Source organism: Myxocyprinus asiaticus, chromosome 27, assembly GCF_019703515.2.
Source record: "Myxocyprinus asiaticus isolate MX2 ecotype Aquarium Trade chromosome 27, UBuf_Myxa_2, whole genome shotgun sequence".
Lineage (NCBI taxonomy): Eukaryota > Metazoa > Chordata > Actinopteri > Cypriniformes > Catostomidae > Myxocyprinus > Myxocyprinus asiaticus.
Genome location: NC_059370.1, coordinates 15,146,794 through 15,167,862, shown reverse-complemented (window position 1 = coordinate 15,167,862; position 21,069 = coordinate 15,146,794). Strand labels below are relative to the sequence as shown.

At 37.8% G+C, this 21,069-nt stretch overlaps 1 protein-coding gene across 10 annotated transcripts in view; it reads right to left on the bottom strand.

Moving 5' to 3' along the window:
* The window catches only part of LOC127418325 (prominin-1-A), a 129,898-nt gene that overhangs the window by 6,938 nt on the left and 101,891 nt on the right, over window positions 1–21,069 (bottom strand). For 4 of the 10 annotated variants that reach the window (XM_051658882.1, XM_051658885.1, XM_051658886.1 and 1 more), the window contains 11 exons: window positions 16,190–16,274; window positions 14,682–14,828; window positions 11,518–11,589; window positions 9,751–9,843; window positions 9,495–9,512; window positions 8,617–8,670; window positions 8,438–8,518; window positions 8,271–8,339; window positions 8,064–8,153; window positions 2,628–2,743; window positions 2,089–2,112 (listed from right to left, as the gene is read on the bottom strand). In XM_051658882.1, the coding sequence (XP_051514842.1) occupies window positions 2,089–2,112; window positions 2,628–2,743; window positions 8,064–8,153; window positions 8,271–8,339; window positions 8,438–8,518; window positions 8,617–8,670; window positions 9,495–9,512; window positions 9,751–9,843; window positions 11,518–11,589; window positions 14,682–14,828; window positions 16,190–16,274 (849 nt within the window). Of the gene's footprint in view, window positions 1–2,088; window positions 2,412–2,627; window positions 2,744–8,063; window positions 8,154–8,270; window positions 8,340–8,437; window positions 8,519–8,616; window positions 8,671–9,494; window positions 9,513–9,750; window positions 9,844–11,517; window positions 11,590–14,681; window positions 14,829–16,189; window positions 16,275–21,069 lie in introns of all 10 variants that reach the window. The other 6 variants (XM_051658883.1, XM_051658887.1, XM_051658890.1 and 3 more) reach the window with 3 other exon arrangements.

The following is a 21,069-nucleotide window of genomic DNA, read 5'->3' as shown; positions in this document are numbered from 1 at the left end:
TTATAAAACTAATGAATAAATAATATAATTTAGCACATTTGTTTTGTGTGTAATATTGTGAATTTTTTAATGTAATATATAGTTATAGTAGGACCAATTAATGGATTGCATTTATGCCTCTAAAAAGCCTTTTGCATGAATTTTATAAAAATAATCTCTGATCTGTTGAAATCAGAAATTATCTAATTATTTATCTATAGACTGTTAGAGCAATAAATGCCATAAAAATAGGATTTTTTACATCCAAATATTTTTTCCTAAAAAGTACAAATCGTAATCATTCAGGAAGAACGAAACCGTTAAGGAATCTAAATCATTAAGAGAAATCGGATTTGGAATTCTTAAATCCCTCACAATTCCCATCCCTATTTCCTTTGTTTTGTTTTGTTTCAGCCACTGAGGTAAATCGTTAAAGATGCCAAACTCCCCTGCATTTTCGGTTGGCTTTTTTTTTTAAAGAGTATGTTTCCAAAGATGCAAGAGTGGATTTTTGTGGGAAATTTCTACAGCAATTGGACAAGCAGTTATTCAGACAGGCTGAATGCTTGTTGCATGCTGCACTTGTCCAATCAATGTAACCCAAGGTTTACAACTAAAGTGAGAAATCTCGAAACCTGAGGAGATTAATTACTAACCCAGGGTAAAGTACAAACGGTGTGAAACAAGATGACCCAGGATAATGTTTACCCAGTGTTATGAATGGCCCTGGGTAAACAATTCAAGTGTGACAAGCCCCACATTAGAGTAGGGTGGACTGACAGACAGAGAACTATTATTAATATTAATTAATAATATCCCTATTTTAATTTTCAATTATGATCATGCAAATACACAGCTAAGATTGTGAGAAAAACACACACACACACACACACACACACACACACACACACACAAAACTAAAAGATTATGAATTAAGCATGACCAATGGCATGCACAATTCAAGCAGAGGTCTAACAATTACACTCTTTGACTGCTACTGTTATTTGCATCATAGTTAAGGCAGATTCAGTCTTAGCACACAATGGGTATAGTCTCTGTGTGTCATTCCAGCCCATCATCCTGACCTCTGTAATGCAAGTCTTGTGGCTTCCAGAACAGAGCTTTAACAGCATGCCTTTCAGTTCTTGATGACAGTTAGAGAGACCAACCAATCACAGCTTCAGCAGCCCAGTTAAATCTTCAAGAGCCACTTGCAAGAAGACATGCTGAGTGAAGCAGTGCAAACATTGGAATAAATGCACAAGCACAAATCCAGCCACTTTGACAACTCATTAAACATATTCTAGTGTTATATTTGCATGCATTCAGTGTTAGTGTCAATTCAAATACCATGCAAAAGTGCATGCAAAGCACAAATTCTACATTATTGAGTTAGCCAGCATGCTTACACCAAGTATAATGATGAGAAAAGAGAAATAGCTGACTCCCACGTGCTTGTTTTTGGGAAGGGCAACTTCAAACTGCATGCATCAGACCTCCGACACCTCATTATCACCATTACCACCTCAAACAATCTGCATTCCAGTGCATCCATTTCATTAGAGTAACACACGCAGGGTGTAGAGGGATGTGGTTCTTATTACCTTGTCATTACAGGATTTTGGAAACCTTCTAAATGCTCATTATAATAACCATTATTACCAACTTCCATACTGAAATAGACATTACATAGAATTTTTTTTTTAAACAAAACATGACGTGACATGAGCAAAATGGCATGCGACTGAACCGGAATAAGCTTCATTCAAAGATGTTTTTTTTTTTTAAATGTAAACGCAAGCTTGTGCAGAAAAGTATGAAACAGTTTAAGTAGAAATTACAATTGTTTATCATAAAATGTAACATTTACAGAAATAGTTTTGAATTGTTCTCTTAAGGTCTCTGTTTTAACAGCCCTTCATATTAAACAAGGGAGCTTTCAAAGGTACAACACAAGCAATGCCCTTCACCGGAGAAGCATTCAAAAGGCGTGTAGCTTAAACCAGCACCATTAAGCAGAAATCTTTATGTACAAAACAGGAAAGGGATGATTTTTTTTAAATAGCGGCAAAGTGGACAGCAAAAGTATAATGGGAGGTAACAGCTTACGTTTTCATGGGAATTGTCTCAATGCTAAAAAGATACAAGACAAGCAAATATGTTACAAAGATGCACTTAAGTTGTGTACAGACATCATGAAGATGTCCAAATGGACGTCTCTGATCAAGACACTTGGTGACTTGTCGCAATGATTCTCTACTGTAAACGCATGTATGTTTGAACATTGTTTGTACAAGATATATATACTGTATATATACATATTTTTCATAAAGTGCAAAGTGCTGGACAGAGAGACATAAAGAATGAAGAAAGATGGAAATAGCAAGAATGGTTATCATAATGTGAAATGCCAAGTCCCTGAGACAGAGGAGCTTTTTGGCGCAGACAGAAAGAAGAGAAGCAGAGAGAGAAAAAAGAGCAGATTATTAACAAAACTGGAAAACAAAAGAAAGAGGCATTTGCACTGTAACACACCAATGTGTTCACTCAATACTCGCAATACTTGCAACTCCAAGGCGGAGTGCCTCAAGTAACTCTAATCGGTCCATTACTCTTTTAAGTACTACACCACAATCTGGTTTACTTACTCATCATAGACATCCTCTGTGTCCATTCTACGGTAGAACTTGGCAAGCTTCACGGATAGGATGATACTAGGAAGCAGAAACAATGTGGAGCAGCCCAGTCCGAACCAGAATGTGTTCTGCAAAAAATAAACAAAATATTTCTCAAAGACCAAAATAAATCTAAAGTTTTTGTTTTTTGTGGCTTTTAGTCCTTGCCTGTTAGCTTTGAGGCTATCTATATGGTAATAGCACATAGCAAATCAATGGACTGCATTTACAGAATCAAGGGTGATAAACTGGCTCAAAGTTGCTTTCCATACTTTAAATTTTCAAACAATTTTAATATTCATATTCAAGGAGGCCTGGGTGGCTCAGCGAGTATTGACGCTGACTACCACCCCTGGAGTCGCAAGTTCGAATCCAGGGTGTGCTGAGTGACTCCAGCCAGGTCTCCTATGCAACCAAATTGGCCCGGTTGCTAGGGAGGGTAGAGTCACATGGGGTAACCTCCTCGTGGTCACGATTAGTGGTTCTCGCTCTCAATGGGGTGCGTGGTAAGTTGTGCATGGATCGCGGAGAGTAGCATGAGCCTCCACGTGCGGAGCCTCCGCGGTGTCATGCATAGCGAGCCACGTGATAAGATGTGCGTATTGACAGACTCAGAAGCGGAGGCAACTGAGACTTATCCTCCGCCACCCAGATTGAGGTGAGTAACCACGCCACCACGAGGACCTACTAGGTAGTGGCAATTGGGCATTCCAAATTGGGGAAAAAAAATAAAATAAAAAATCCTATTCAAGAAGCTCTCTTTTTTACCCCCACATCCTAGGCAACTCCTTGAACTTTCACACCCTGCCTGTAATGTATGTAGATCTGAACTCTTCTGAAACTCCTCTCCAGGGCCGGACTGGAACATAATTTCAGGCCAGGAGTCTCACATTCATTCAGGCCACCCAATAAACCCACAACAAATTTTAAAACCACAGCTGATGTTGGGGATAATGATTTAACAATAAACTTTAGGTTGTATACATTATTGCATGAACATGTAACATTCCATATTAGGATTAAAGACATAACAATGAATATTTTTAATGCATATGTTCATCTTTGTTCATGTTATTTTATACATACTGCTCATTGTTAGTTCATGCTAGTTCTTAATGATGTTACATTACCAATTTTTAATATTAAACTGTATTAGTATGTGTAGAGATTAATAAACCAAGATTACAAATGCTGTTAAAGTATTGTTAATTTTTCATGTTAATTCACTGTGTAATGTTAATGGATACACAACTGTATTTCAACATGTTACTGGTAAAAAAAAATGTTCTCCCCTTTTTCCCCCATGCACTCTAAGTCCTCGTGGTGGCGTAGTGCCTCAATCCGGGTGCCGGAGTACGAATCTAAGTTGCTTCCGCGTCTGAGACCGTCAATCCACACATCTTATCATGTGGCTTATTAAGCACGTTACCATGGAGGCTTCACGCTATTCTCCCCCCACAGAGAGCAAACCACATTATAGCGACCACGAGGAGGTTAACCCATGTGACTCTACCCTCCTTAGCAACCGTGCCAATTTGGCTGGAGTCACTCAGCACGCCCTGGATTCAAACTCGCGACTCCAGGGGTGGTAGTCAGCATCTTTACTCGCTGAGCTACCCAGGCCCCCGTGTTACTGGTACATTAATGAACAGCAATCAAACAGTGCCTCTATGGACAGATTACCCTAGATGTAAATATTATCATGCATTTTTTCAATGACTCCTAAACTACCTTTTGTTCACTGAATAGTAAATACCTGTCCTCTTTGTTCTCTTTTTCTGATTCATCTTGTCTTCATTCGTGATTGAAATCTCAGTACAAAAGGAAGGATTTATTTAATTGTTGTAAATTTCACTTCATGTTGCGATAATTTGCAATCATTATAGGGCCTAATGAAACTTTTACATTGATCAAACATAGTGCTTTAAAGGTTTATTTATTATTTTTACAGTACTGCCATTAGAACATTTAAAAAAGAAACTTTAATTGATTTTATGTATTCATTATTCTTAATTGTATTCTGATGACATGAGAGCATACAGTATATCTGATTTTCATTTCAAATAAAACACTACAGTTTTGTTTCTTTGCGTTTCTTTCTAACGTCAAAGATGACTGTGAGAGAAAACACGCCGGCAGCCCATTGTTGCCATAGTGGAATAATAATTATTATTTAATAAAATAATAATGAATAAATAAATAATAAATAAATAAAAACAAGCGGGTCATTGGGCCAAATCAATCGCCAGGCCACCGGGATTTCCCGCGCTCCCCCAATGGACAATTCCGGGCCTGCTCTTCTCTTCTTTCAGCAACAAACCACTGACTATCATGTCAACATGATGAGGTCATCATGATCACACAGAAAATCGTCATGCTGCTTCTGAATGATCATGCACCCTGAAATCATCCCCATTCAGCTGAATTACTGACAAGTGCCATCCCCCAACAGACATCTTCGCATCAATTCAAACATGTCCACATTGCCCTGGTGCTACTGTTAACACGGGTTCTGGTTCCCTGGCGATAAGGAAGTAATTGCGTTTACATAAACATGGGTGAGTGTGACACAGAGGTTCAATTATTACTCCACTAATGGTTAGATTTAAGGTTGGGGTTTGGGCTAGGGGATGGGATTAATAAAATATGCATTGTCGTTTATAATTAAATATACCACTCACATTTTCAATTTCAATTTCAGCTCAACTGGGTGCAGTGATTTAGAATTTTGGTAAGCACAGACAGAGTTTAGCAGAAGAACTTTCGATGTCCTGCTGCTAAATTCACAGGGTGATCAGTCTACTGAGGTTAAACACTTAAACTTTAACAAGCCCAGCAGGCTAGACACTTCCTGGTGCAATCAGAGAGAATTAGATTGGGGTCAATCTCTGTTCTCTGCAGAAAGAGCAGTTAACTGCTTATTTCTACAGGTAGTTAGGGGCCTGGATGCTTCCTGAAATTCCTGCCCTTGCTGGCTGTTGTAACAGCCTTGTAAATGGGTGTGTGCAGGGTCCAAAATTAACATTCACTAAGCCAAATACAAATAAAAATAGGCTTTAGTAGTAAAAAAAATAAAAAAATAAAAAAATAAAAAAGTGATTTACCCAGTAACTTTGTAAGAAAACTTTTAAAACTGAATTAAGAATGATAGTTTGACCCGCCTGACATAAATTACACAAGTGACTCAAATCTAAGACAAACCATGTACCAGTACCAAAGAAAGTTTAAAAGCAGAACCTTGCAAAAGTTTAACGAGCAGTTATAGAAATACTCAAACCAGCCCATCTGTCACCAACAATCATCCATACGATTATCTAATCAGCCAATCGTGTGGCAGCAGTGCAGTGCATAAAATCATGCAGATACGGGTAAGGAGCTATGTTTACATCAGGTAATGTTCACATCAACCATCAGAATGGGGAAAAAAATGTGATCTCAGTGATTGACCGTGGCATGATTGTTGGTGCCAGATGGGCTGGTTTGAGTATTTCTGTAACTGCTGATCTCCTGGGACTTTCACACACAACAGTCTCTAGAATTTACTCCGAATGGTGCCAGAAACAAAAAACATCCAGTGAACGGCAGTTCTGCGGATGGAAATGCCTTGTTGATGAGAGAGGTCAACAGAGAATGGCCAGATTGGTTCGAACTAACAAAGTCTACTGTAACTCAGATAACCACTCTGTACAATTGTGGTGAGAAGAATAGCATCTCAGAATGCGGGTTGGCGCTGTTTTGGCAGCACGAGAGGGACCTACACAATATTAGGTAAGTGGTTTGAATGTTTTGGCTAATCTGTGTATATTCCTCCCCAAAAATTATAGTGCATTACTTTTATGGCCAATAAGACATATTTATGATCAGTAAATTTTCTCAATTCACTTGCGATTAGCAGGCGTGACCAAAAATGTTGGACCCTCTGTGTGTACATGTTTGGCACGTTATTGCTGAAAGGGGTTTTACTGTATGTTCGTCTGTTTAAGTGAGTTCTCTCTTATTCAAAACGATGTCCTCCAAGGTCCTTTTTTAAGTCAGATTTTTTTTTTTATAATCATATACTTTGATTTTGTGACTTTCAAGTGTGTGCAATCGTGTATATGTTCAGTGGTGCACGCAGGGTCCCATTTGTACATGGAATCTTGTGATGGGGGTCAAACACACACACACACACCCATAATTTCAGATCAAACCTGCCCCCCTTTCTTCAGTATATATTTGCCTGCAGGGCTTTGACCACACACATGAACAGTGCAGCCCAACCTACTCTGAGTGCTCAGCACACTTGACTTTCAACCACTGCCTGCGTATACGCACGTTATACCCAAACCAGTTCATCCAAGTCAATGTTATAACACTATCTCCCCTCCATCTCTTAACCCAGAACCACATGTCACTGAATCAGCCAGAAGTCGTTTAAGTCCTAAATCTCTGCAGGTTGGCTTTGAAACAGGTCTTTAAAGGAATAGTTGAAGCAAAAATGAAAATGATTTTCTCACGCTTAAAAAATATTATGTTCTTTCTTCCATGAAACACAGAATAAAAGAGGATGGTGATTTATAGTTCCCATAGCTCAACTGGTAGACCATAGCGCTAGAAAAACCAAGGTTATGGGGTTCAACTTCCAGAACACAGACATTCTGATAAAATTTACAATTTCAGTTATCTGCAAAATGGAAGAATTTATAATGTACACTTTAATGGTCTCAAATCTCATTCGCTATTAAGAAGTGCCAAGCCAGGTTTGACATCATGTACACTAAATGTCACTGGTTCTTGCCAGTCACAATGTTTTTTCTTAAATTTATTTATTTATCCCCTTTTCTCGCCAATCTGGCATGCCCAATTCCCACTACTTACTAGGTCCTCGTGGTGGCGCGTTTACTCACCTCAATCCGGGAAGCGGAGGACAAGTCTCAGTTGCCTCTGCTTCTGAGACAGTCAATCTGTGCATCTTATCACGTGGCTCGCTGTGCATGACACCGTGGAGACTCCCAGCATGTGGAGGCTCATGCTACTCTCCGCGATCCACACACAACTTACCACGCACCCCATTGAGAGCGAGAACCACTAATCGTCTTGCCAGTCACATTAACCAACATGATGTTTGAAAAGTTTTAAAAACATGATCACAAATGAAACCTATCGAATGCCTTAGTAAAACTTGGAATATAGAGCACAAGTCGTATGGACTACTTTATATTTTTATGGTGCTTTTTTTGAGCTTGGACATATAAATCACCATCCACTTGCCTTGTGACAAAAATAGAAGCTCAGACATTCTGCCTCACGTCTGCTTTTTGGTTTCATAGAAAAAAGAAAACAATACAGGGTCAGAACAACACGAGGGTGAGTAAATGTTGACAATTTTCATTTTTTATTTATTCGTCATGGAACCAATGGTTCTCTCACCATTGAATCCAGCAGGAAACTGCAGCCCAGGATCTCAGCCGTGTCCACAATGTTGCTGAGTGGTTTACAGGTTGCTACCTCCATGGCAAGCTAAAATGAGGCAGCAAAACATAGGTGTTTCAAATCTAAATTCATGCAGACTACCAAACTGATCACCACCAATCCAACATGAATATTCTTTTAGACAATACTGTTAACAATACTTACAGATGTTCTGATCCAGTCCATATACTGCTTGAAATAGCCAATGATAGTCTGCTTGTATTTCTCCGTTTCCTGTTTGAGCAGTGAATAATAACCATCGGTTTCCTGTACAATAAATCCATAAACCAGTTTTATCATATAGGTTGCTGTTTTTTTTTAGCTCACATTACCTGAAGGACCACAAATGTCGCATTGTGGGAAATTATGAACTGGGCGGCATCAACGGCTGCTAGTACTTCTGAAACTCTGATCTGAAAAACAAAACATTTACATATTATCAGAAACCATGTTTGTGGCAGCATTACGCAGGGCTGAGATCTACACATTAGTTTAAAAATTAACAACTTACAGGCAAATCTGAGGCAGTCCTCTCCAGAAGTCTGATGCTGTGATTAAGTGTGCTCTGTAATAGGAAATATATTGAAAACACAAACAGCAAAAATAAATCACTTCATGTTGAAATGATCTATAATCTTACCCTGATAATCTAAAATGCTAATAAAAATGCTGGAGTTAAAAGAGAAACATTACTGAAACATGGTAAGTACGTTGACCACAAAATTAATTTACTGTAAATAACAGTTTTGGAAACATACATACAGAGATCCATGCATGCAGTGTGCCAAAATGCCATGCAACCTTACAGTTGTACATGCTGCATTACGTGGACACATCATGTCACAGTAAACAAAGAATGAGACACAAAACAATTGGACTATATGACACATTTGGGACACATCGGGATAGGTCATCCTCTGATAAACTTCATATTTCACATAAGCAAGTTTAATTAAATGTTACTAGTAAACATCTATCACTTGGACAGGAAAACAAAACTCCCTGTCCTGACAATGCACTTTGAAAAGGATTTTGTCTCTTAATATATCTTTCAGCATGCTGGTATTATCCACAGGAGAATACAATGAGAGGTCAATTCCACATCCATTTACAAAATGTGAAATGGTAATTTATTGGGTAGCAATGTGTTTTTTTTAACCAGTTTATGAATTTATAATCCATTTTGTGGACAATCTGTGATTGAAATTTTGTGTCATGCCACATTTGCAAAGTAAAAAAATGGATATGGACATTTCAATAGGACAAACATTGGATTAAGTTTTTTGTAAAATGATGATGGCGTCTTGAAGGTGTCAATAGGTGATAACAAACTGAGCAAACAACTCAATGGTAAAGTTATGCAACCATTAATGTTAGACGCAGGCTTACCCTTGCTTTCACATATTTCTTGGAAGCCATAAATCGAAATGAATGTGGTAGGAATTATAAGAAAGTCACATCAGATGATGAAAATCACATCAGATCTCAACAGAAATACCAACGTCATTCAGAAATTATGACTATACTGTACAGATTGCAATCCTAATTGCAGACTGCATTCATGGGTAAAAAGGCAATCGCCATGATCCTGCAGACTAGAGTAATCATATGAAGTGCACCTATGACACAGAAATAGATAGATTACCATGGATTGCTCCAGTGGAATGACTTGCTGGATGTGGATTTGTCTTATAGTGTTAGCATGTCCCTTTAATGAGGTCTGCAAGGTCCCTTTAGGCTGCAAAAAAGAGAGAGATACACCAAACGATTAACAGAACAATGAGAAAATCTGTGGTCATGGGGCATTTGTGGATTATATTTTTTGTTCAAATTCATAGTGGGGATCAAAAAACAGAGGTCTTCAACCATTTTCAGGCCAAGGACCCCTTGGTGGGTAAAGATATGGAGCCAGGACCCCCATTACATATTGTATAAAATTGAGTGTTGTGTTTTATGCCTATAAAAACGTATATAGTAAGCTGCCATATTATTGTATATACATACTTCATGACGTTTACATTGCAAAGCCATTGAAATAAACACTAAATGCTACCCTGCTGAAAAGAACTGCTAAAACCAGCATAAGCTGGTTGGCGCCCAGCCTGGTCATAGCTGGCCAGCCTGGTTTTAAAGGGGTTTTGAACACTTTTTTGAACTGGTCTTAGCTGGTCAGGGGGGTCTTAGCTGGTCATAGCTAGTTTCCCAGCCTGGCCAGCTATAAAGTGTTCAAACCCACTCTGGAACCAGCTAAAACCAGCCGACCAGCTTGGGTCTGCAATATTTTTGACAGGAAGTGACATTTTTAATTTTTCTTATTTATTCCTTGTGCAAAACCTCCTCCAAAAAGAAAGAAAATGACAGACAGATAGATAGACAGACAGACCATGTCCATGCAGAATAAGGGACAATGAAAATTAATTATGCTGATTTGAGTCACCGTCTTGTGTGTGTGGAATGTTAAGGAGCGTGTATGCCAGCTTGATAATCTCAGCGGTAATTATTTATTTACACCAGGCATTTGTTCTGAAAGCAAAAAGCAACTAAAAATAAACTACGACCAATGCAAAGCAGACGTGTTTACTCGTGCGACCCTCCACTGCAGCGCTGCTAAACCTGATGTGTGTTGCGCACTGAGCGGTCCGTGATGAGCATGCACGCGTGAAGGGTTTGTCCAGGCTGCGTGCTTCTACTGACTAGTGCTGTTTAGTCACACATTAAGATTTGGCATGCAGCAGATTCAACATGTCGACAGACTAAAATTCATACTCCTCTCTCTCCATGATCCATGTTATCCCAGCATGATCTAAGAATGTTTATGTCATAAATGGTCTTAGTGAATAAATAAATACATAAAAATCCCCAAACTTTCGGTTTATTTCCAAACTTAAATGAAAAAAGTTCAATTTTGGGTTCAAATGTACAGACACAAACCCCACGAAAGAGTCTCTTGTATTTGCTGCTTTAACATGGGCTCTTATTAGTTGGCATATACATTAAATGAATAGTTCAAACATGAATGTACAGTTAAATGACGTACATACAGTATGGTAAAGTACTGTACATCCTTCTTGGTGTAGATGCAGACCTCCAGCACACAGGTGTGCAACATCTGCACAGGCTGTCTAACCCCAAACAAATTACATGTCTGTGGAGTTCAATTATAAATCAGCTGTTTTCAAGAGCCCTGCTAATGCTCTTGGAAAGTTTTGGATAAATAGGGGGATTGTGGAAGCCTCTGACCCCCGGAAGATACAGCAGAGTATTTCCAGACAAACACCAAAAGACTTATGCAGGCTTTAGATACTAATAAAATCCTTCATCCTTTACAGAAATTCTTTAAGTACTATAACCTTAAAATGTTTTTCATTGTTTTTTTGTTTTTTGTACAAGTTAGACAAATAATAAATCTTACCAATTGATCTGCTTGAGTATCGAGGTCATTGGCAAAAGTGAGTAGATCAATGCGAGTCACTCCTTTATTAAGCTGCAAAACAAACAGAAACACACACACGATAAACCACAGGACATATTTGTCTAATTTTTCTTTAACCAATATTAACGTTTCTATCATCATTAGAGTTCCTGTAGCTCAACTGGTAGAATATGTTGCTAAAAATGTCATGGTTTTGGTTCTCAATGAACACAGATACTGATAAAATGTATATATTTAACATACTATTAAAGATATACAATTGCTTTGGATAAAAGTGTCTTCTAATTGCATAAATGTAAACGAGTTCACACTAATAAAAAAATACCATGGTATTACCATGTTTTTTGTATACGTACTGTGGTAATTCCATGGTATTCTCTGGAGTACTTTGTAAACAGCATAGTATATGAATTTGGTAAACATTACTGTTCCATGATATCTCCACAACACACAATATTTATAGAAGGGCAGCACAACCAGTCGTCAGTGTGCCTGGCTAGTAGTTGCACATTATTTACCGTACACTGACATAATGATATAATTAAAGTACTGAAGATAGAAGAAGGTTATATCTTGATTCGATGTATAAATTATGCCAGGTGTTGTTCAGCTGGTAGATGGCCCTAGTAACCTGGGTTCAGTTCCAAGGGAAAACAATTCCCAGGTTACTGATAAAAATCTATACCTTGAATGCATTGTAAGCATAAAAGTATCTGCCATATGCATAAATGTAAAGTACATTATGTATTGATACAAATTAAGCCAGTGCCACACTAGCAGACTCCAAACAACTAGATTTTGGCCAAGGGTGGCCGAGGTTTTGCTGAGATCTCATTCCTTCCCTCGGAGATGTGACACTTGTCGATACAAAATGTGACAGCCTGTATCTCTTTCTCTCTGATTCCCTGTCACGTGGGGCTCGCCGAAATAACAACAGGAGTATCACGTGAGCATAAACAATTGTAATAGAGTGATTACAGACCTGTTTTCAGACCTGTAGCATGCTTGATTTGATCTCAATCAGGGGCTAAAATAGTTACAATGTTGCATTTTCTTCATGGTTCGGTTTGCTTTCACAAAGTTACATTTTGAAATGGACCAAAACTATGAAATTCCCATTTTGGTTATTTTTATCCGTCATTAGTTGCTTTTGCATTATTTTTGCATTAAAAAGTACCTATCCTCACAGTCAAGGGGCTCTCTCTCTCTCCCTCTCGCGCCCGCACACTTGCACACATATACGCACAGAAAGAGTGAAGCAACATTTTATATATGAAAAAGTTGCTGAAGTCGTCCTACCATGTCTGCTCTGCCGCTATCCAAAACAGAGAAGCGATCATTAAGATCAACCTATAGCTATATCTGCGTTTTAATGAATTACAGTGATGAGCTTATCTACATATTTCTTCTCTGTCCAGGTGGTCTCAGACCATTTGTTTTGGTGTGGATCTGAGTATTATTGCCGTCTTCATATATGCCTAAACGAACTGAACCAAGGGACAAAACGCACCAGATTCCGAAACAAATGCTGCAAACAAGGCAGGTGTGAAAACGCCCATATGATGTGATTCATGGGGTTAACTTTACCTTGTGAAAGTGCGTGACTGTGTTTTTACCCCCCCTCAAGGACCATATCACAGAACATAGAAGTGCCATTAGAAGAGGGGATTTGACTAACCCTGTGTGGCAGCGGGGGCATGGTCAAGCGCCCGTCCGGAGAGAGAGAGGTAAGGGCGCTTACACCTGAGCTAAATTATGTCTAACACCTGTCTCTAATTCCAGTGAGCTTGGGGAGAGTGGCATATAAACAGCCACACCACCACCAAAAGAGCCTGACATGAGAGAGTCTACAGTGATCGTGGAGGCTGATTTGTTTATGAAGCTAATGAGCTGAGTGCCTACGAGACTGAGTCTGTGAAGCTGTAAAGCATTGAAGTAGCCGATTAAATGCCTTACCTGAGTCTGGAAAACCCCGCTTCCTGTGTCCTCCTACCCTTCTGCTTGTAGAGTCTTTACACCCTGTAGCGAAGTATTTTAGAGAATTTAACCACCTAATATCTTCCTTTTTGTTTTTCAGCATTGAAGTGATTAAACCTTCTGCCAAAGGTGGTAATATGGATCAGACAAGAAAAAGACAAGAGGCATTTTTGATTTTTAATTTAAGAACTTTATCTCATCTAGGAATGAAGAGTTGGTGATAAATGAGTTTTTATAATTTAACATTTTATGTTTTTCTTTTGTTTTGTTTTGAAGAGTTTTGGTTTTGTAATTGGTCTTGTATGAAGTTGTTTCTTGTGAATTGTCTCCATGCCATGTAATTTGATGGGTGTGGTTTCTTATTGACCTACTCTTTTTGCCTAATTAGTGCAATTGAAACGGCCATTCCCTGATTGACAGATGAGATTGTCCTGTCCATCTCATTGGCTAGATGATACTCTTGTATGAATTTAAATAACTGCTTTGCATCTGCTCTGTTCTAAATTTGTAAACCCTAATGAAGGCTTGTGTGCCAAAACGTGTTGGTTTTTTATCTAATAAATCTCTCCCTTCATCAAGTGTTGCTGGATTTATCCTCTTCGATTGTACTTTGTCTTCTCCATGCACCTTGTCTGTAGGTGAAGTTGCACCAGACTGATTACTTGCAGTGTATGGAGAGACAAAAAAAAAAAAAGGCAGGAAATACGCTTGGTGACAATCACTTTGGATTACAATCAGCGTTTGTGATGATCTGCAGCTGAGTATGGTGAAAATGTTCAGATCAGCTTGACATCTTGAAGTTCTTTAGTAAAAGAAGCTCATTGGTCACCTGACGAGAACACAAGAGCCCGCCTTGGCGAAAGCTTTTATTTTTTTTTTTTCCCAAGCAAGCCTTTTTGAAGTTTTTGAAGCCATAAACTCAGCAGGTAGTCCCAACAGTCAAGTGATTAACAACCTCCAGATGCTAATAACCACTTTGTCTCCCTCTACCTGGCCGATGATTATGTAAAAGAAGCTCACACCTGAAAATCACCGGAAAAATCTGCTAGTGTGACGCCAGCTTTGTAATCAATGAACTGTTTTTGGACAATTGCCAACATAAAAGTTAGTGAATCAAATCTTTTTTTTAAATGAACACATGTTTGCTGCTTTGTGTGTGTGTGTACCTCCTCCAAATAGGCAGCAAAGTTAATCTCAGTGATGCCGGTTTCAGTGAAGCTGATGAGATTCTGTTTGCCATCCGACTCCAGCAGAATGATACCCCGCAGGTCTACTTTCACCCCTTCAAACTTCCTTGACATGTCCTTGGAGTACTGCAGAGAGAAAGACACTTTGTGTTTGAGAAAGTGGTAGACCCGCACAGAGGGGAGATCATCATGGCCAAGTGTAAAACTGTGAATCTGACATGAATCTGTGTATGGTTTGGCATGAGAAAATATTTCTGGGGAAGAACATACAGGTATTTTTTTTGTATTTTTTTTTATTATATTATGAGTATAACAATTTGAGTGAACACAACCCAACTTGTACTTCAATCAAAACAAGGAATTCTTTGACCATGTACAGCAATGTAAAAAAAAAAAAAAAATTGCTTACATCTGATTAGTAACCTAGAAAAGTGCAGAATGTTTCATTTTTCATGAAACCATAATTTTACTTTAAAATGCTCAAAATTCTAAATTTTCTGTTCATTGCCAGGTTTAAAAGTTAAAAATGTGAAAATAAAATTAAAGCATGTACCAAACACTGATAATCTTAAATCTATATCAGATTTTTAAACCTGATTACAGCTTTTTGCATATCAACAAATGTATAAAAGATTAAGGGACACAGTTCCTGCTTTATACAGTAACCATGGCTAATTTGTATTGCTTGGTCTGTGTGGCTTGCTTTGTTTCCCTATTGATATGTCTTGTTGGAGAAATCTGCAGGAAAAGAAAAACAAAGAAAATCATGTGCTTCAGTGTTAGATAAGACTCAAAAGTTCCCCTTTAAGGCAAAATGTCTGGTTAAGTTTAATTTTACAGATCAGGGTTCTGTTCCCCTTCTATATTTGGACTGTTTAAATTATTCTAGTGTGCAGCATGTTCAAATGTTGAAAGTGTGCTAAAAAGGGGATTAATACTTCACTGACTCACTATAGTGGCATGATATTTTGTCTTTTGTCTGAGCTTTTGTCAAGATTGTGTGGTATGGCAAGCAATAGGACATCATTATTAATTTAGCTAATCTGAGTGGCAATGGTTTTAAGTCATCTGCTTGAAAAAGATGAATGAATTAATGTGAGAACTTTTACGTTTATTTCAATTTCATAATTTATCATCCAATTATTTCAAATGTTTTATTATGCCTTTTTGAAAGCATGTTTTAAATTTGTACATAATTATAGAAAGTAGTTGCTATAGTTCATCATTTAAAAACAAGGTGTTAATGCATTTAAAAATCATTGTTTGTCTGAACAACCAAACTATTGTATGTTAGAAACTGACTCAACACCCCTAGTGCTCAAAAGGAATTAGGATGTTTGCATCAAGCTCATTAAACATTTAAAAGAAGCACTCTTCACAATGCCATCTAATGTAAACAGTGGCTTTACCAATGTCAGTGTGAATTAAATGTCAGTACAAATTTAACAGTTGTCCATGTGTAAAGACTTGGCCTTTGATCCACTCACAACACTGGTGTTAAAGAAGGATGAGAGGTTGAAGATCTTATCCAGATGAAGAGCTGCGTAAATCCCCCTGTTGTCCTTACAGTTACTGAGAAAGACAACAGAAGAGAAAGAAAGAGAAAATTCAAACCGTACTCTGTTTTATTATTATTTTCTGGCTTTCATTTCAATATACTGGCTTATAGGATTTTAGCTGCCTTTGCCTCTACTTGGTTCATAAATTTAGCAATACCATCAACACAATTCTCTTCTGTGCTGCCATCTGCTGGACTTCTAATGGACTCTGACAATTCCCTCTTAACATCACATTTATATATTGCACTAAGACATAAATACATTTTTAATATATATTTAACAATCATATGTTGAATTGTTATATGCAGTACATTTTCATGCCTCCATCCTATACGTCTTAATATATTGGATATAAAATATTAAGCCCCCAAATTTGGACATATACTGGAATAATTTTACGCCCAAGTACAAATAGAGGCAGATATTATTTGCACCCCAACCCCGGTGCAAATAATGGTCGATACTAATTGCACCCTGGTGCACATAGTGTCAGATGCTATTTGCACCCTGGTGCAAATAATGATATATGCTCTTTACACCCAGTACATATAGTGGCAAATATTATTTGCACCCCGACCCTGGTGCAAATAATGGCAGATACTAACTGCACCCTGGTGCAAATAGTGTCAGATACTATTTGCACCCATATTTAAATACTAACATACAGTATGTGCATCACTGCAGTGTGTTTATTGTGTTTACTTAGAGTCCCACAGACAAACTATATTAACCCCTACCCCTAACCTAACCTTCCCTTAGAAAAAATAACTTTGGTTTTACTACAGTAACCATGCTTACACGCAGAAACGAGTGCTATCGACAGACCCCGCCTCCGGATCAAACCCTTCTCTGCACTCCCCGACATCACTGTGACCAAATCACTCCGATGAAATCAACATTTGAGTGGAAACAGGAAATCAGATGGTAAAAAGAGTGGAACAAAACACGGACTTGAACCGAGGTCGCTAGGACAACAGTATACAATCACACACCGTCTTTACTCCTCACGCCACTGCAGCGACACCTATTGATTAGTTTGTCGTTTATTTCAGTGGATCCACCAGACTATGGACTCAATGCACGGAACGTAGCCTACGTATTTCCGGTCAAATCTCAGGGGGCTAACAATCTTCCGTTATCGTATCCTGCTAACGCGAAAGTGTCAAGAGTTGTAGCAAACTACTATTCTTTCTAAAATTAAGCGATTTATCACAACAAATGTTATTTTATTTAGTAAATGTATAAAAAAGATCTCAGTAATGAGCTCCAAAAGTGTAAATACATTCCATCTGAAGCTTGCAGAATGGCCGAGCACTGCTGTGCCGTTGTGTAAGGCGTCCTCTGTGTGCAAAGTATTTACATCCAGCGATTGTACAGTGATTTACAAGTGAGAAATACAGCAACACATGCGATTCGAGAGCACAAACTATCACCTGAAGTCCACGATGTGGGACAGTTGCTCCGTTGCTAAGCTGAGGTTTTAAGGCGTCATCCGCAGGGCGACGAAACATCACTGAGAACACTACACACAGTACTGATTTTTTTGGTAAATTATTAAATTTTCCTCCTAGTTAAAGCATGAGATTACACATGAGTAAAGCACTACTGAGAAAAAAAAACTTACAGTTGAGGATTAATTCATTTTTATTCATAATCTGTAATACTGTATCACACCACAATATTCATAAATAAAAGTAATGATACAATAACACAGTTGGTAACACTTTACAATAAGGTTATTTGTTAACATTAGTTAACAACATTAGTTAACATGAATTAACAATGATACTTTTACAGCCTTTATTAATCTTAGTAAATGTTAATTTCAACATAATAATAGATTTTAAAAATCAAAAGTTTTATATAACATTAGTTAATGCACTATAAACTAACATGAACTAACAATGAACAATTCTATTTTTTTAACTAATATTGACAAAGAAGAATAAATACTGTAAAAATATATTGTTAATTGTTTGATCATGATACCCAATACATTAATGCATGTTAACGAATGAAACCTTATTGTAAAGTGTTAACACACAGTTTAATCTATATTTAGGCTATTGTGTCAAATTACTGCATCAATTAATGTAAATTATACTGAAAGTGAAAATTATATTATACTGCACATGCAATAAAATAAACTAATATTGACCACTATTAGACAAATTGTATGGTTAAAGTCACGATCGAAATATGATCGTTCACTCCAGCATTGGCTGTGAAGCTGAAGTATCATCAATTGTCATTTTATATTAACTTATAATATCACAGAGGGCCATATTTTATCTAGCAAAATGCATAAAAATAATTACATGTGTAATACAGTCGGAAACAGGGACCTTGCTTAGCCAGTGCTTGTGAATATTCACCCTCATTGTGGTTGATAACTTAAAATACACATTGTTAAACCCCTTCTTCCTTTTACTGGATGGAGCAGCAGCTTCATGTCTCAGTGTGCAATGGATATTGTCCAATGTCATCCGCAGAATAGACACTCCATTTATTTTATCACAGTAAACCGCAGTAAAGTGAGCTCTCATTGAGTAAATAGGGGAGTATTTAAATTATTTCACTATTTTTGGTTTAAGTGGATGTTGCAATTTGTGGTATTCCAGGATTTTCTTTATTCTTTCCTTCCCTAATCAAAATATTTCAAACTACTGTAAATGTGTTTTATTGGGAATATTGCTTTAAATGGTTATACATTCATAGATTTTCCCTCAATATTTTGATCTCAATATCACTTTCCATCCGGTTAGTCTTTCATAAAATCGCTGTAGCTAACAAAAGTAATTTCCTTAATCACAACATCCTCCAGGAAGTGAAATAATTTGGGGAGGAAACAACAGCACAAACATCAGTAAGAACTAGATAGGAAAAGTTTGTCAAGACAAACTTTGATATTGGATGACCAAGTGTGAAAGTTTTAACCAGTTTTAAAAATTTTACATTTGTTGTTTATACTAATATTACGACTGATCGATCGATAGATAGATAGATAGAGATCTAAGGGAAAGTCTTTTCTAGCAAGTCAGCCCACTGTCGGCCATCTATGGAACGCTCTCGGGAGGCTATTTCCAGTCATGCCAGTGCAACTCCTATCTACTTGAATGGGGGAACACCGAAATCTCCAAAACGATTGGTCAAGATTACAATCAAAAAACATATTTCAAATCAGCAGTAAAATCTGACACTGCTGGTTAAATAAATTTTGCTTCTTTACTTCATATTATGCTAAAAACGCAATTTTCCCGGCTGGTATAGCTAATGCGCATGCGCGTTCTCGAGATGACTGACAGGCAATGTCTGTATCTAAAAGGTGATTGGCTCTTTTACCTATAAGGCAGGACTTCCTTTCTACATCAGTTGACCGTTTTAATAGAAGTGGCCCATCTCTGTTAAATAGTCTTTGTCTAAAGGGGGGTCGCACACTGGACGTGTCTAATGGACGACATGGCGTGTTCTAAAATTTGAAACAACTGTTTTCAATGAAGGTACGCACACCGCCACCACTCGCCGTCTGTCGGCGGCGCCCAGCTATGACTCCGGAGGCTGCTCACCTTTCTGCTGTGCCATGGAGTGCAAGTCGCATATTTTCCATTAAATTCAACCCAAATCATTATCAAAGGACATAGATTATTTACTTTAGCGTTCTTCATTTTTGAAGAAGGGAAAAACCTTGGTAACTTTTGTTTGTACTGTCTGCAACCTGAACCGCATCGACGTGCCCCGTGTTTGATACCTGTGCCGTCTCCTAGCCGCAATGCGGCGTGGCGCTTCTCGTCCGGTGTGTGACCGGATTAAGGCCTTTTGTTGGTTTGTTTACAACAGAATTTTTGACAGTTGGAGTTTGAATTACCGAGCATTCCGTTGGCCCATTTGAACATTCTGTCAGTGTAATGGTGCATTCATGTCATGTCGGAATTACTGTAATTACGTGATGGGAACTCAGAGGTTCTACTCTGAGTCGTTCATGTCCTCAGACCTCATAAGGCAACACTTACAACACCAAAATGGCTTTGTTGTTGATAACAGTAAAATGCTTATCACTTCATTAATTCACCTCTGTATGTTTTTGCAAAATGTTTAAGAACAAAAAGAAATGCTCCAGGCATCAATGGCATAATAAAATAGCATATTAAACAGAAATATGTTCACTACCTTCAGCTGGTGAGGCCGCTGCCATATTGGTTCTTTTCACATGACGTCACGATTGTCAAGTCGGAGCTTTCATAGAATTCTGAGTTTACAACTTGTAATTACAAGCTCTACGAAGACGTGAGCGCTTTTTACAAGTCGGAATCTTGTAATTATGGTAATTCCGAAATGCCGTGAATGCACCATAAGTCTATGCGATTTTTCCGATTTTTGATCGTCTGTTGGGCGAAAACCACAAGTCTGATCTGTTAGAAAATACATAGCACTATGGGTGCTACTGTATTTCAGAACAGTCTGCTGGTCTGTGCCGAGTTTGGTGGATTGAAAGCTCTAGGAGTTAGAAATTATTACAGTCAGAAATTTTTATCTCCATTTAGGGATTTTGAAAAAACCCTAAACAAAGTTTGTAGAATAACAGCATGTTGACTTTGTCAAGCCAGCATAATTAAGTTTATAAGGTACAGTATTAGATATGATGGAAATATTCTTGATATTGTGTGAATAATCAAGTTATAATTAATAAAGTTTAAGTACCTGAACTTAACCAGAGCATATTTCTGAAAGTCTGGTTTACCCTTTAATAGAAATATTCCCTTAAATTAAATCCAAGCATATTCAAGGTACTGCATAACAAGAATGACCAG